This window comes from Oncorhynchus clarkii, chromosome 14 (genome assembly GCF_045791955.1).
Source record: "Oncorhynchus clarkii lewisi isolate Uvic-CL-2024 chromosome 14, UVic_Ocla_1.0, whole genome shotgun sequence".
NCBI classification, from domain to species: domain Eukaryota; kingdom Metazoa; phylum Chordata; class Actinopteri; order Salmoniformes; family Salmonidae; genus Oncorhynchus; species Oncorhynchus clarkii.
Window position 1 is genome coordinate 26,705,977 of NC_092160.1, and position 14,216 is coordinate 26,720,192.

At 44.6% G+C, this 14,216-nt stretch overlaps 2 protein-coding genes across 2 annotated transcripts; one reads left to right on the top strand and one right to left on the bottom strand.

Moving 5' to 3' along the window:
- Window positions 1-190: 190 nt before the first annotated feature.
- Window positions 191-5,058, bottom strand: LOC139366469 (ABC transporter F family member 4). The gene is made up of 10 exons (XM_071103974.1): window positions 4,959-5,058; window positions 4,577-4,636; window positions 3,596-3,752; window positions 3,344-3,427; window positions 3,120-3,225; window positions 2,412-3,044; window positions 1,003-2,245; window positions 624-821; window positions 490-536; window positions 191-387 (listed from the first exon to the last, which is right to left on the bottom strand). Exons 1-10 carry the CDS (start codon window positions 5,039-5,041, stop codon window positions 281-283), a joined length of 2,718 nt encoding a protein of 905 aa, XP_070960075.1. The 5' UTR covers window positions 5,042-5,058; the 3' UTR covers window positions 191-280.
- Window positions 5,059-5,436: 378 nt separating this feature from the next.
- LOC139366473 (zinc finger DHHC-type containing 24) lies at window positions 5,437-9,047 on the top strand. The gene is made up of 3 exons (XM_071103980.1): window positions 5,437-6,041; window positions 6,289-6,566; window positions 6,770-9,047. The coding sequence occupies exons 1-3, from the start codon at window positions 5,731-5,733 to the stop codon at window positions 7,072-7,074; spliced, it is 894 nt and encodes a 297-aa protein (XP_070960081.1). The 5' UTR covers window positions 5,437-5,730; the 3' UTR covers window positions 7,075-9,047.
- Window positions 9,048-14,216: the final 5,169 nt, after the last annotated feature.

Here is a 14,216-nt window from a genome sequence, read left to right on the forward strand (position 1 = left end):
TTGGCGCGTGCAGTCTCAACTCATTTGGGGTATGCTGTCCCCTACTGTGCTGGAGTGGTAATTATATCTCAATCTCAAAACAGCATTTTCAATATTCTATTTTTAATAAAATGCTAATGATTTACATTCGGTGCATCTTGACATTTGATAAGGAATGTTCATTTCATGTTCAAGTGTTGTGGATTTCATGTTCAAGTGTTGTGGATTTAGAAGTCTGGCATTAGAATTGCAGTCACTCATATCTTGTTGAGGTTTTAGGTGAGCTGGAACACAAGGCTTGTCAGTCGTAGAAGTGATCAAACTCTTCTGAGTCTGTGTCCTGATTAGCCCCTTTCTTTTTGTGAAGTGCTTTTACTTCAGAGAAACTGTCCAAGTCTTCATCTATGGCTGAAAAGACAGATAGTACAGGTTAGGTTATAAATAGTGCGAGTAGCTAACCTTTTTAAGTTGTATCTATGGATACCTAAGTGCAGTCTGCAGTGATCTTACCTTTGGGTTTGACAAGGACCACTGTCTTCTTCTTTTCTTCTTTCTCTCTTAAAAGAAACAAAGATCCTTTTTAGAAAAATGTCCAGAGATAGTCATTTGGAGCAGTAATTTGTCAAAGAAATAACAACACTCACTGTTTTTCCTGAGACTTTGCTTGTGGAGCGAGAAGACGTTCAATATCATCATCCTCATCTGGAAAAGGATCTACAGACCATGAATACCCTTTCACTTTGTCATCTTCATCATCTTCACCATCATCATTTTCATCATTATTACCGATCACTTCTTCTTCCTCCTCCTCTTCCGCTACCTCTGCCAGGCATTTGGATGACCTGAGAATCATAACAATTGAGTCATCATCATCATCATCACTGTCCTTATCATCACCATCATCACCATCATCATTGTCCTTATCATCATCACCATCATCATCGTCCTTATCATCATCACCATCGCCATCAATTTCATCTTCATCATCGTCGTTGTCTTATCATCATCATCAGTGTGTTTTACCTGTGTTCTGGTGGTGAGATGATGCTGTCGTCAGAGTCTCTCTCCTCTTCATCCTCAGGTTGCCCTGCTGCTGAGTCTTCCTCAGCATCCTGACAACGCTGCTCCTCTTCCTCTTCCTCGCCACCATCTTCTTCACCTTCTGACCCCTCCTCATTATCATCTCTTTCATCCCCAACTCCCACATCCTCCTCTTCTATCTCTCCGTTCTGAGAAGTGTGTGATTCCTCTCTTTCGTTCTCGCTCTCTTCCTCCATGCCTCTATCACCCCGTTCCACATCCTCGCGCTCTACCTGTCCTTCTGAGTCCTGTGCCTCCTCTGCTTCCTCCTCTCCCCTCTCCCTGTCTTCCTCGTCCTCTGCAGTGTGCTCCCTTATAGAAACGCTCTCACTCTCTGGTTGGACTTCTTCCTCTTCCTCCTCCTCCTCCTCTCCTTCTTCTCTGTCTCTCTGGTGTGCCTCATTGCCTTCATCCTGATCTTCTCCTTGCTCTTTTTCGCCTTCATGTTCTCCGATTCCCTCTTCTTCCTTTGTTTCCCTCCCCTCCTCTCTGTCATGTTTAATTTCCTCCTCCTCTTCTCCTGTTGCTCCCCCCTCCACACTGAGTCCAACCAGACTCTCCTCTTCTCCTGTTGCTCCCTCCTCCGCACTGAGTCCAACCAGACTCTCCTCTTCTCCCTCTGTGGCCTCCATGGCATTATCTCCTACTTCTTTCTCACTGGCTACTTCCTCCCCATGACTCACTGACTCCTTTTTAATCATTGACGCCTGCATTTGACTTCTTGACTCTTCCATTTCACTCACTGCCTCTACCCTATGACTCACTGATTCCTCCATGTGACCCACTGCCTTTGCCCTATGACTCCCTGATTCTTGAATTTGACTTGATTCCTCCTTTTGACTCACCGACCACTCCCTATCACTCCCTGATTCGTCTCTATGACTTCCTGACTCCTCTGCACTGAATAGGTTAGCAAGTCCCCTACTCATCCTGCTCCTGTTTCTCCCTACCACCGATGTCCCATCATTCTCTGAGCTCTGGACCACAGAGGCAGAAGATACTGAAGCCTCAGGAATAACCACCTCCCCGGATCCTGCAGAGGACCTGTCTGTTGCGCTCTGTCCTGCTCTTCCTCCATTCTTCTCCTTCCTCTTCCTCCTCTCCCTGCTACTGGCGCTGTCTTTACTGGCCTGACTGGAGGTTCTGCTACTCTCACTGCTCTCTCCATGTCCACTCGACAGACGCACTGCAAACGCACACACAGATTTGGGTTATGATGAGTTCAACAATTACATTTAGCAGTCAGCTCGGGCCAGTGTGGCCAGAGTTGACGTTAGCTTGGGTTTAGTTGCTGGTTCATTGTTGGTTAGTGTACAGTTAGGCACGTTTAGATTATATGAAGCAGTTCTTACCTGGTTTGATGTCGAGCTCTTGTGCCAAATCGCTGCTCTTCTCTCTCTTCTGTCTGTGTCCCACACTGCTCCCTCCTTCAGGACTAGTCGCTGCACTGACCACCCTCCCCAGATCCTCCCCCGCCACATCCTGTACTATTCTCCATCCCTGGGTATCCGGCATGGCAGGGCTTGTCCAGGAAGTTTGAAGGCCCACTGGGGCCCTGAAATGGAGCCCAGCCGTGGCGACTCCAGCAGCCCATTGCATGGGGAACCCTGTCGGTGGTGCCTCCTGCTGGATCACAATGTGGTGTTTACTGGGGTTAGAGTAGGACTGAGGGGGCTGGATAGGGTAAGGCTGAGGGGGGTAGAGGGACTGAGGGTGCTGGACAGGGTAAGGCTGAGGGGGGTAGAGGAACTGGGGGTCATAGGGGTGGAGGGGGTGAGCGGGTTGGTGAGTCATGTCTCTTTGTTGGAGTTTGGAGTGCATTCTGGTTTGGGAATCAACCCATTGAGAACGAGCATGAATCAACCAGGAGGACTGAATTGAAGGGATGCTGGGATGATGGTGGCCATTTTGGATGTAGTCCTGGTGGCCATTTTGGTTGTGGTGTTCTTGATGCGCAGCGGCATTCTGGAGCTGTTGGACATGACCTAAAGAAAGAGAAATGACAGTGAGTTATGTTGGTGGGAGGTAAGGTGAACTGTATAAGGGTGTGTTGGTGTTACATGGAGAAAGTGGAGGTTGGGCTCCAATGGGGGGTCTGGAGCCCCTCTCTTCAGCCCTGTCCTCCTCCATACTCCTCAGGCACTCCTTCAGGTGCTGCTCCATTCGCTGTGGAAGAAACTACAGGATTAACCTAGCCTGGTGTGTCTCAAATCACATCACATATGATATCTGTAAACATCTAATAAATGACTTGTTATTATGGTGTCCGGCAGGGTAGGCCTACCTTGCGTTGGGCAGATAGTATCTTCTGTTTGAGCTGCTGCTGCCAGCGAGGGAAGCTCTCCTCCAGATACCTTTCATACTCCACCTAGAGGGGTCAGTGGTCACAGTTAGGGATCAGGGTCATCTGGGGGCCCAGAGAGGGACAATGGTTTGTGTTTGTCAAGGTGTGGAGGTAGGTGGATGTCTACCATTCCACATGTGGGTGGTGCATGCCATGTGTGTTACTTTAATTCTTTCATATTGGTGTCCTCACTTTTATGGTATTCATAGCGGCGTTGCAGGTGACCATGTCTCTCAGAGTGTCCTGGGCTCTGTCAAACTCCTGCAGCAGCTGCCTGTTCTGCTGCTGGGCCTGACGCTCTCTCTCACTCAGCTCCTGCCACCGGCTCTGCAGCCGCACAGCCCGGCTACTGCACACATACACACAGATAGGCATGCACGCACACACATACACACAGATAGGCATGCACGCACACACATACACACAGATAGGCATGCACGCACACACATACAGATGCAGTGGTGGAAAAAGTATCCAATTGTCATACTTGAGTAAAAGTAAAAATACCTCAATAGAAAAGGACTCAAGTAAAAGTGAAAGTCACCCAGTAAAATATTACTTGAGTAAAAGTCTAAAATAATTTGTTTTTAAATATACTTAAGTATCAAAAGTAAAAAATAAAACAAAGTATGTAGTTTCATACAAGTATGAATAATTTCAAATTCCTTATATTAAGCAAACCAGAGGGCACTATTTTCTTGTTGTTTTAATTTACAGATAGCCAAGGGCACACACCAACACTAAGCATGTGTGTTTAGTGAGTCCGCCAGATCAGAAGCAGTATGATTACCAGGGATGTTCTCTTGATAAGTTTGTGAGTTGGATCATTTTCCTGTCCTGCTAAGCATTGAAAATGTAACGAGCACTTTTGTGTGTCAGGGAAAATGTATGGAGTAAAAAGTACATTGTTTTCTTTATGAATGTAGTGAAGTAAAATTAAAAGTTGTCAAAAATATATATAGTAAAGTACAGATACCCCAAAAAACTACTTAAGTAGTACTTATTTTTACTTAAGTCCTTTACACAACTGCACAGACTGCACGCCGGCACTCACACACGCACGCACGCACGCACACACGCACACACACACACACACACACACACACACACACACAGTAGTCTTTTATTCTTATATATTTTGATTCCCAAATAAAAAGTACACTGCTCACTCACAGGCGCTGATCTCTCTGTAAGGTCACAAGGTCACTCTGCAGCTTTATCCTCCTGCGCTCACTGTGGGGAGGAAGACACACAGAACAGACCTACTGAACATGTACTCATTATTTTATTTCCAGTGCTTCCCGACATGGATTACTCCATAATACAGGCGACAATGACCCCTGGTGGTGGATAGATTCTGTCTTTTTTCATACTGTACAATAAACTAAAATATACTTCTCATAATCAAAATAACAGTGTTGAAAAAGCAAGTAAAAAAATACAAATACTTGAATATCATACTAGTAGTCACATCAAGTCACAGCAATCATTCAACCCTGTATTATCTCAAATAAAAGGATACATGAGCGAGGTTCTCTCTGGTTTGCGCTCTCACCTCTGTAGCAGTCCTTCTGGTCCCTGTTTTGTATAAACACCTCGGTTATCCTCGGCACCGTCCATATACCAGGTAGACATCATTTATCTTTCACTACTGGCATGACAGGAACCACAAACCTTTGAAATCGAAGGCTCACAAACAGCCGCCTGGGATTAACATGGATTAAGGGTTAGTTGGATTACTCTCTTATAGGGGGAGGAACATGGGGTATATTGACATTACTGTCATCACAGATGAATTGGAGAAACCTTAGTATCTTTGCTGTCTTCACTATGAGTAAGAAAATATATAGGACAAATAATGTTACACTAATGAATAACCTCAATAAAATGAAAGTAATGTCATTTGAATGTCTGATAGTAAATAATAAACGTTCGTATTTAGGAGAGTTTATTTTACTGTAAATGCACCTGACAATTTTTTGTTGTAGTACAGTCCTTTAGTCATTTCACACGGATCACTTACGCGCTATGTTAAAATATGGGGGACGGTTTTTCATGTAACACAGGATACACTGACAGCTCCACTTCATTTGTTTAATTAATGAAGACGCATTTGGTGAAAATACCACCAGCGCTTATCCACACACAGATTAATGTTAATGACAACAAACAAATTGTAGTTTAGTGTAATTTACTCACTAAATCGCTAACGTCAGCATCAGATCACACACACCACTTTTCAGTCGCCTGTCAGATATCGTGTTAGTTAAAATCAAAACAGTGGCGACAACAAGGAAGCATAGAGAACACAAGACCGACAAGGCACCATGACATGGTTTAGTTTCGCAGGTCGGGTGTGGGATCGCGTGGAGAAGACGTGTCTCCACCTGCCCATCGTTCTGAACACCGTTCTCGTGTTCTCCATCACGGCGGAGGTGAGCTACCTGGTCCTGGTCGAGGCGCCGCTCCAACCGGACCAGAAGAAGACCCAGTGGTCTACCGTGTGGAAGACTCTGCACCTCCTCGTGCAGTACTTCATGTTTGGAAACATCGCATGGAACGCCTCGCTGTTTCTGAAAACCAGCACCAGCATTCAAGGAGTGTTCCTGGGCTCAGAAGGCATGGCACAAGGCTGGAGGTAATCTAAACAGACATAATGGTTCATCATTAGGACAAACAAACTGTTAAGACTGGTTGAATCACATGTGTGTTGAGACAATGCAATGATGACCGGAGGTATTTTCTCATCAATAGGCTGGTGGTATTCAAAAAAATGTTATGGGGCAAGAGATTGTTCTCATTATTCAAATATTATTTCCCCAGTGTTCATGACGCTGTTATACCTGCAGTTATTACATTGTAACACACATCTATTCCACCCACAGGTACTGCTACACATGTGAGACCCACACTCCCCCGCGGTGCTCCCACTGCTATGACTGTAAGGTGTGTGTTCTGAGACGAGACCACCACTGTGTGTTCTTCGGCCAGTGTGTGGGCTTCCGTAACTACCGCTACTTCCTCAGCTGTCTGCTGTTCATGTGGACGGGGCTGCTGTACGCTGTAGTGATGAACGCTGAGGTCTTCATCATCATCCTGAAGGAAGGAGTCACGCTGCACAGCATCCTGCTACTTCTCATGCCCTGGATCATGCTCGTCTCTGGTTAGACTGGGAGGGAGAGAGGGGGAGGGTGTGTGACAGAAATAGAGAGGGAGAGATAGAGAGACGGGCGAGTGAGAGGTGTGTGTGTGTGTGAGCGAGAGAGAGATAAAGGTTGTGTGTCTGCAATACAGAGAAAGGTGTATTTGTGTGTGAGCGTTGTACTATTATCTGACCCTCTCTCGCTTCTCTCTCCTCTCCTCCAGGTCAGGTGACAGCGCGGGCCTTTGCCTTTGCCTTCATCGCAGACACCTGTGTGTTGGGCTTCCTGCTGGTGGCAGCCTTCCTCTTCTTCCACCTTTTCCTCCTCCTGCGAGGCCAGACCACCAGAGAGTGGTACTCCATCCGCAGGCCCTACAACCTGGGATTACTGGGCAACTTGCGGCACGCCCTGGGTACCCGCTGGTACATCTGCTGGCTCTGCCCACTCATCCCCTCCCCACTGCCTGGGGACGGCATCCATTTCCAGGTCACAGAGTCACTGGAGTCGGATCCCAACCGCTCACGGTAACCCTGGTAATGTGACGGACACAGGTGTGTGAGGATGACAGTGACACCTTGCAGTGCAGGCGGGTGGTGTGGCTTCGTGGAGAAGTTTGACTGTAAATCTGAAAGCCTCTTCACCCACTGCTTTCCCTGTTTGCTGAGTGGGTGGGTGGGACGGCAGGTGTAGCTGCAGTATCTCAAGGTTGCTCTGTGGTACTTTGACCCATTGTCTATGTGCCGACATTATTTGATCCATTACCTAAGTCAATCAGCTAAATGAGAAAGCATGTATTTATTGGTTTGCTTGCCTCAGCAGTTAAAACAATTAAATAAGCATTGAAATGTGAGTCCACTGAAATTATAAATGTTTTGATTGTTTATTGATTGTACTGTATTGATTTCTTGCTGAGGTTTGCTGTGAAGGTAGGATTGTTGATTTGGAAGGAGATCCCCCACACTTACTAGTGTTGGAACAAGTCTTTATAATGATGTTGATGTCCACTCTTTTCATTGTTATTTGTCCTGATTGAGTGTGCCTTTGATTTATTTACCTACAAAACCTGCCTTGCCAAACCACACATGTACACTTGGCGTACAGTTTATTAAGTACACCACCTCGTTCACGAAAGTGGATTGCCCCTACAGACAATGAGTCACGTGGCCAGGGCTTGCTATATAAAGCAGGCATCGAGGCATTCAGTTACTGTTCTATTTGGGCTAAACGAGTGACCTAAGCGACTTTCAGTGTGTTATGATCGTCGATGCCAGTATCTCAGAAACGTCTGCCCTCCTGGGATTTTCATGCACGACAGTGTCTAGGGTTTCTCGAGAATGGTGTGACAAACAAGGAGTTTATAGTAAGCAGCAATTCTGTGGATGAAAACAGCTCGGTGGTGGAGGAGGTCGAAGGAGAATGGCAAGAATCGTGGAAGCTAAAAGGCAGGCCACAAACAAACCAATAACGGCACAGTACATCAGTGGAGCGCAGAACGGCAGCTCGGAAGGCACAATCCAGAGATCCTTGTCATGGATTGGGCTACTACAGTAGACGACCACACCATGTTCCACTGCTATCAGCTAAAAACAACAAGAAGCGGCCTCAGTGGGCATTCGATTACCAACACGGGACAATTTAGGAGTGGCAAAACATCACTAGATGGGTGTACCTAATAAACTGGCAATTGAGTATGTTTTCACTTTTCACTTTATGTTGAGTTTAATTGAAGGCCTATTGATTGTGTTTTTACCTCAGCTGCAGAGACATAGAGATTTATTGTTAATTGCAGCATGGTATGTTTTTCAAGTTTGAGAGGGATGTTTAAAGGGCCAATGCAGCCATTTTTTTGTTCAATATCAATTAAGTACCTCACTGTGATTGTTTTCAGTTAACATGGTCAAAAATAGTTACTTTGCCAAGAGCAATTTCTCAAGCAATAATTTTGCTCAGACTGTCTAGGAGTGGTCTGAGTGGGAAAACAGAAAATGTGCTGTTATTGGCAGAGATGTTTGGAACTCTCTTTATTATTGGTCTATTAACTAATTTACCACCTGGTGATGTCACCAGACAGGCCAAAACTCCATCCAGCCAATACATGCTGAAATTTCATGCGGTCTTTTCAAACAGCTCTTAACCTGAAAGGGTGTTTTCAGCATTCTCACAGTATTATTCCATCCTCATAGTGTGGAAATACAGAGCCTTGAAAAGTATTCAGAACCCTTGGATTTCTTCACATTTTATTGTTCTTCAAGTGGGATTCAAATATATGTAATTGTCATTTTTTTTGTCAACAATATACACAAAATATTCTGTAATGTCAAAGTGAAAAATGATATGTTTTTGTAAGATTAATACAAAATGAAATAACTATAGTCAGTTGTTGCATAAGTATTCAGTACCTTTGTTTAGGCAAGCCTAAATTAGTTCAGGAGTAAAATGTGGCTAAACAAATCACATCAAAAGTTAAATGGACTCTGTATGAAATAAATGGGTTGACATGATTGTTTATGACTAACCCTTCCTCTGTCCCTCATACAACATGTGTAAGGTCCCTCAGTTAAGTATTGCATTTCAAGCACAGATTAAACTACCAGAGAAAAGCCTTGTAAAAAAGGGCAGTAATTGCTAGATGGGTAACAATAACAAATCAGACATTGAATATCTCTTTAAGCATGGTTAGGTGAATAATTATGCAGTGGATGATGTATTAAACCACCCAGACACATCAAAGATATTGTCATCCTTCTGAACTGAGCTGAAGGACAGGAAGGAAACTGCTCAGGGATGTTTCCATGAGGCCATTGGGGATTTTAAGACCATTACAGAGTTCGTATATACGTAACTAAAATATAAAAGCAACATGCAACAATTTCAACTATTTCTACTGACTTACAGTTCATATAAGGTAATCAATCAATTGAAATAAATTAAGGATGGCCTAATCTATGGATTTCACATGACTGGGCAGCGGCGCAGCTATCGGTGGGCCTGGGAGGACAGGCCCACCCACATCAGAGCATGGCCCACCCACTGTGGAGCCAGGCTCAGCCAATCAGAATGAGTCTTTCCCCAAAAAGGGCTTTATTACAGACATAAATACTCCTCAGTTTCATCAGCTGTCAGGGTGGCTAGTCTGACGATCCTGCAGGTGAAGAAGTGGAAGACCTGGGCTGGCATGGTTACACATGGTCTGCGGTTGTGAAGACGGATGGACATACTGCCAAATTCTCTAAAACGACATTGGAGGCAGCTTATGGTATAGAAATTAACATTACATTCTCTGGAAACAGCACTGGTGGACATTCCTGCAGTCATCATGCCAATTGCATGCTCGCTATAAACTTGAGACATCTGTGGCATTGTGTTTGTTGTGTGACAAAACTGCACATTTTAGAGTGGCCTTTTATTGTCCCCGGCACAAGGTGCACCTGTGTAATGATCATGCTGTTTAATCAGTTTCTTGATATGCCACACCTGTCAGGTGGATGGATTATCTTGGCAAATGAGAAATGCTCACTAACAGGAATGTAAACAAATTTGTCAACACATTTCTGGGATCTTTATTTCAGCTCATGAAACATGGGACCAACACTTTACATGTTGCGTTTATATTTTTGTTGAGTATATATTTTTCTCACGCATCTACACACAATACACCATAATGACAAAGTGAAAACAACATGTTTTTCGAAAATTGAATACAGAAATATCTAATGTACATATTGTAAGCATTCACACCCCTGAGTCAATACTTTGTAGAAGCACATTTGGTGGCGATTACAGTCAGCTGTATCCATTTTGCACATCTGGATTTGGGGATTTTCTCCCATTCCTCCTTGCAGATTTTCTCAAGCTCTGTTAAATTAGATGGGAAGTGGCAGGGAACAGCAACCTTCAAGTCTTTCCACAGATTTTAAATAGACTTTGGCTTGGCCCCTCAAGGACTTTCACATTTATTGATTGGGGTCATTGTCTTGTTGGAATGTAAATCTTCGCCTCAGTCTAAGGTTGTTGGTTCTCTGAAGCCGTTTCTAATCAATAATTTTCCTGTATTTGGCTCCATTCATTGTTCCCTCTATCATTACCAGTCTCCCAGTCCCTGAATAGCATCCCCATAGCATGATGCTGCCACTACCATGCTTCACGGTAGGGATGGTGTTAGACGGGTGCTGTGCCTGCATTTCTCCAGACATAGGCCAAAGAGTTACATTTTTATTTAATTTAAAAAATATATGTTTTACCTCCTTCATCATGGTATCCAATTGTTAGTAATTACTATCTTGTCTCATCGCTACAACTCCCGTACGGGCTCTGGAGAGACGAAGGTCGAAAGCCATGCGTCCTCCGAAACACAACCCAACCAAGCCGCACTGCTTCTTAACACAGTGCGCATCCAACCCGGAAGCCAGCCACACAATTGGGTCAGAGGAAACACCGTACACCTGGCGACCTTGGTTAGCGTGCACTGCGCCCGGCCCTCCACAGGAGTCGCTGGTGCACGATGAGACAAGGATATCCCTACTGGCCAAACCCTCCCTAACCCCGACGACGCTAGGCCAATTGTGCGTCGCCCCACGGACCTCCTGGTCGCGGCCGGCTGCGACAGAGCCTGGGTGCAAACCCAGAGTCTCTGGTGGGTGGCACAGCTAGCGCTGCGATGCAGTGCCCTAGACCACTGCGCCACCCGGGAGGCCCTAAGAGTTACATTTTTGTCTCATCAGACCACATAATCTTTTGCCTTATGATCTCAGTCTTTCACGTGCCTTTTTGCAAACTCCAGGTATGCCGTCACGTGCCTTTTTCTTAGGAGTGGCTTCCGTCTGGCCACTCTCTCAAAATGCCCAGATTGGTGAATGGCTGTAGAGACTGTTGTCCTTCTGGCAGGTACTCCCATCTCAGCCAAGGAACATTGTAGTTCTGTCAGAGTGGTCCTTGGGTTCTTGGTTACCTCCCTGGCCAAGGTCCTTCTTGCCTGGTTGCTCAGTTTGGTCAGACGGCCAGCTCTAGGCAGAGTCTTGGTAGTTAATTTTTTTTTCAATTTCCCAATGATGGAGACCACTGTGCTCTTGGAAACATTCAACACTCTAGAAATGGTTTTATACCCTTCCCCAGATATACACTGAGTGTACAAACATTAAGAACACCTGCTCTTTCCATGACATAGACTGACCAGGTGAATCCAGGAGAAAGCTATGATCCCTTATTGATTTCACTTGTTAACTTCAATCAGTGTAGATGAAGGGGAGGAGACAGGTTAAATGAGGATTTTTAATGCTTGAGACAATCGAGACATGGATTGTGTATATGTGCCATTCAGAGGGTGAATGGGCAAGACAAAATATGTAAGTGCCTTTGAACAGGGTATGGTAGGTAGTAGGTGCCAGGCGCCAGGGTCAGCCTGCTCATTAGGCAGGACAGCTTGTGTACACTAGCATGCGGTAAATTGCCATGTGCTGCTTAGGCGGTCCAGTGGCTCTCTTCTGGCAGCATGTGGCAGCACGTTCGATTGTGCATCAAGAATTCAGCGCAGCAAGTTTGTCTGAAGGTCTAGTTATTATATGGGTCAATAGTTTGATCCATTCTCCATTTCATGAATTTATTCACAGGTAAATAGTAATATGCTCTAAACCACTGGTGACAAACTTTTCTGCCCGGTTTCCAATCGTCCACATGGCTGGGGAGAACCTATTCAAGTAAGTATATACATTTTGAAAATGTAAAAGAACATGTATTATTAGCTAACTAGCTATAGTGCAGGCTAACTCAAATGAGCTGCTAACGTAGCTAGCTAGCTATCTAGTCAACTTTACATAGGCAGAGGGTGATGTTTAATTCACTTAGCTAGCTAACTTCATATTATCTAGCTATCAATGTATTTATCACTGTAAAAAACAAACTCCAAATGCATTTGTAGGTAGCTAGCTAAAAGCCATGGAGGTGGGTGAAAGGATAGCAGCCCCAACTGTCAAAGTGAGGGAGTAGACTATTTTGGATAGGGCAGGTACTTTTGTGTAGTTCCAGTCCCCAGAAGTGAGGACGGAGATAATAGTAACATAATATTCAGTGCCTGTCTAATTTGAGTGTAATGAAATCTGTTTCTTGTGAGGTTTTCCGTTCTCTGATACAGAGAGCTGTTAATGCCTGTCTGCAGATGAAGAGGTCCCAATGAAGCATGGTGGTTCTCAGTCCTGGTCCTGGGAACTCAAAGGGGTGCACATTTTTGCCTTAGCACTACACAGCTGATCAACTCATCATCAAGCTTCAAGTGGTATTTATTTATTCATTTGTGATGCCATCCTTGATATTATCCTGCTATTGTCACAAGCTACACATGCACATGTGTGTGCACCTGCATCTATCCAATGTTATCATGATGTTATAAGTGATAATGATTACTAATGACATTATCGTTCATATTCCTACAGATACCTTGTAACTGGAGATTGCTTCAAAACGATTGCCTACAGTTACCGTGTAGGGCACTGCAGGGTTGGGTGACCATGACCATCTCGGACTGCCTCCTGGGGGAATTCAGGCATGTGAAGGCTACCTGTGTCCTGCACAACTTCATGAGGATGGACACAAGGACCAGGAGGGGATCTGCAGCTCGCCGTTGTGTGCCAGAGGAGAAGTCTGCTGCTCTGCACGATGTTTCAAGGATGGGGTCCAACAATGCAGCAAGAGAGGCAATCCGTGTGCGGGAGATCTTCACCTCCTACTTCTTCAAAGAGGGTGCTGTCTCCTGGCAAAACCATAGACTACACTATGCACAACCAAAGGCTATTTTAAGAGCCATCCACATTGCAATAAGAGTATTCTTCAATTTACTTAGCTATGTCAACTGCAGTTATTCAATTCCCAGTTTCTCTCCATTTGATTTCTACTTCTCAGTTGAGGATGCTGTTTAGGTAAAGGTGTGATGTCTATACAAAAACAAAACAGGCTATTTTAACAGTTAGACACCCTATAACCCACACCTACACACTCACGTATCAATCTGATTGATGGATTGTGTTGTGCAGTAAGCAGGCTCAGGTGTATAACTGTGGCTCCTTCCAACTTCAAATAGGCATGAGGGCCAACCATGGAGAATAGTAAGACACTTCATTATTTCTATAACTACGCTATATTATTTGTCCTTGTGTGTCTGTGCATGTTTTTCAGCATAAAGTACTTCACTTTATCCCTATCTCCCCTTCTCCCTGAATCCTCTAGGTTATATCAGATGTGAACAGGCTACATAGAGGGCACAACATGATCAGAGGTGAGAGGTCACTTGGTCGGGTCAACAGGAAGTATTATTATAGATATGCTTTACATTGAAATACAGATAGAGATGTAGTAGTCCCAGAGTTAATGATCCAAGGCCAGTTATGCATTTCACCTCCTGATGATTATGATGACTGACAGTGTTAGAATAAAGAAAAAACACAAGGCTTAAACATGCTCTCTCTTTCTCCATCTGTCTCTCGTCTGCAGGTATGTTTTGATGTGAGATGCCAACCCCCAGTCCCGTCATCGCTACCTCACCCGCTCTTAAGATAACCTTCGGGCCGACTGGGGGCCTAAGGCTGGTTAGGAGACTAAGCTAGAGACACTATTATGTAATTGTGATGAACAGAGAATATTAGGGTAACACTTTGATTCATTAATCATATACGGTCTAACCT

Bases quoted from the DNA above. Each gene is read 5' to 3' on its own strand.
- LOC139366469 (XM_071103974.1), bottom strand. From the start codon at position 5,041: ATGATGTCTACCTGGTATATGGACGGTGCCGAGGATAACCGAGGTGTT. The intron at 3,753-4,576 runs GTGAGTGAGCAG...GTATGTGTGCAG, and splicing joins TTACAGAGAGATCAGCGCCT to TAGCCGGGCTGTGCGGCTGC. The intron at 3,226-3,343 runs GTAGGCCTACCC...TTTCTTCCACAG, and splicing joins TACTATCTGCCCAACGCAAG to CGAATGGAGCAGCACCTGAA.
- LOC139366473 (XM_071103980.1), top strand. From the start codon at position 5,731: ATGACATGGTTTAGTTTCGCAGGTCGGGTGTGGGATCGCGTGGAGAAG. The intron at 6,042-6,288 runs GTAATCTAAACA...TTCCACCCACAG, and splicing joins GGCATGGCACAAGGCTGGAG to GTACTGCTACACATGTGAGA. The intron at 6,567-6,769 runs GTTAGACTGGGA...CCTCTCCTCCAG, and splicing joins CTGGATCATGCTCGTCTCTG to GTCAGGTGACAGCGCGGGCC.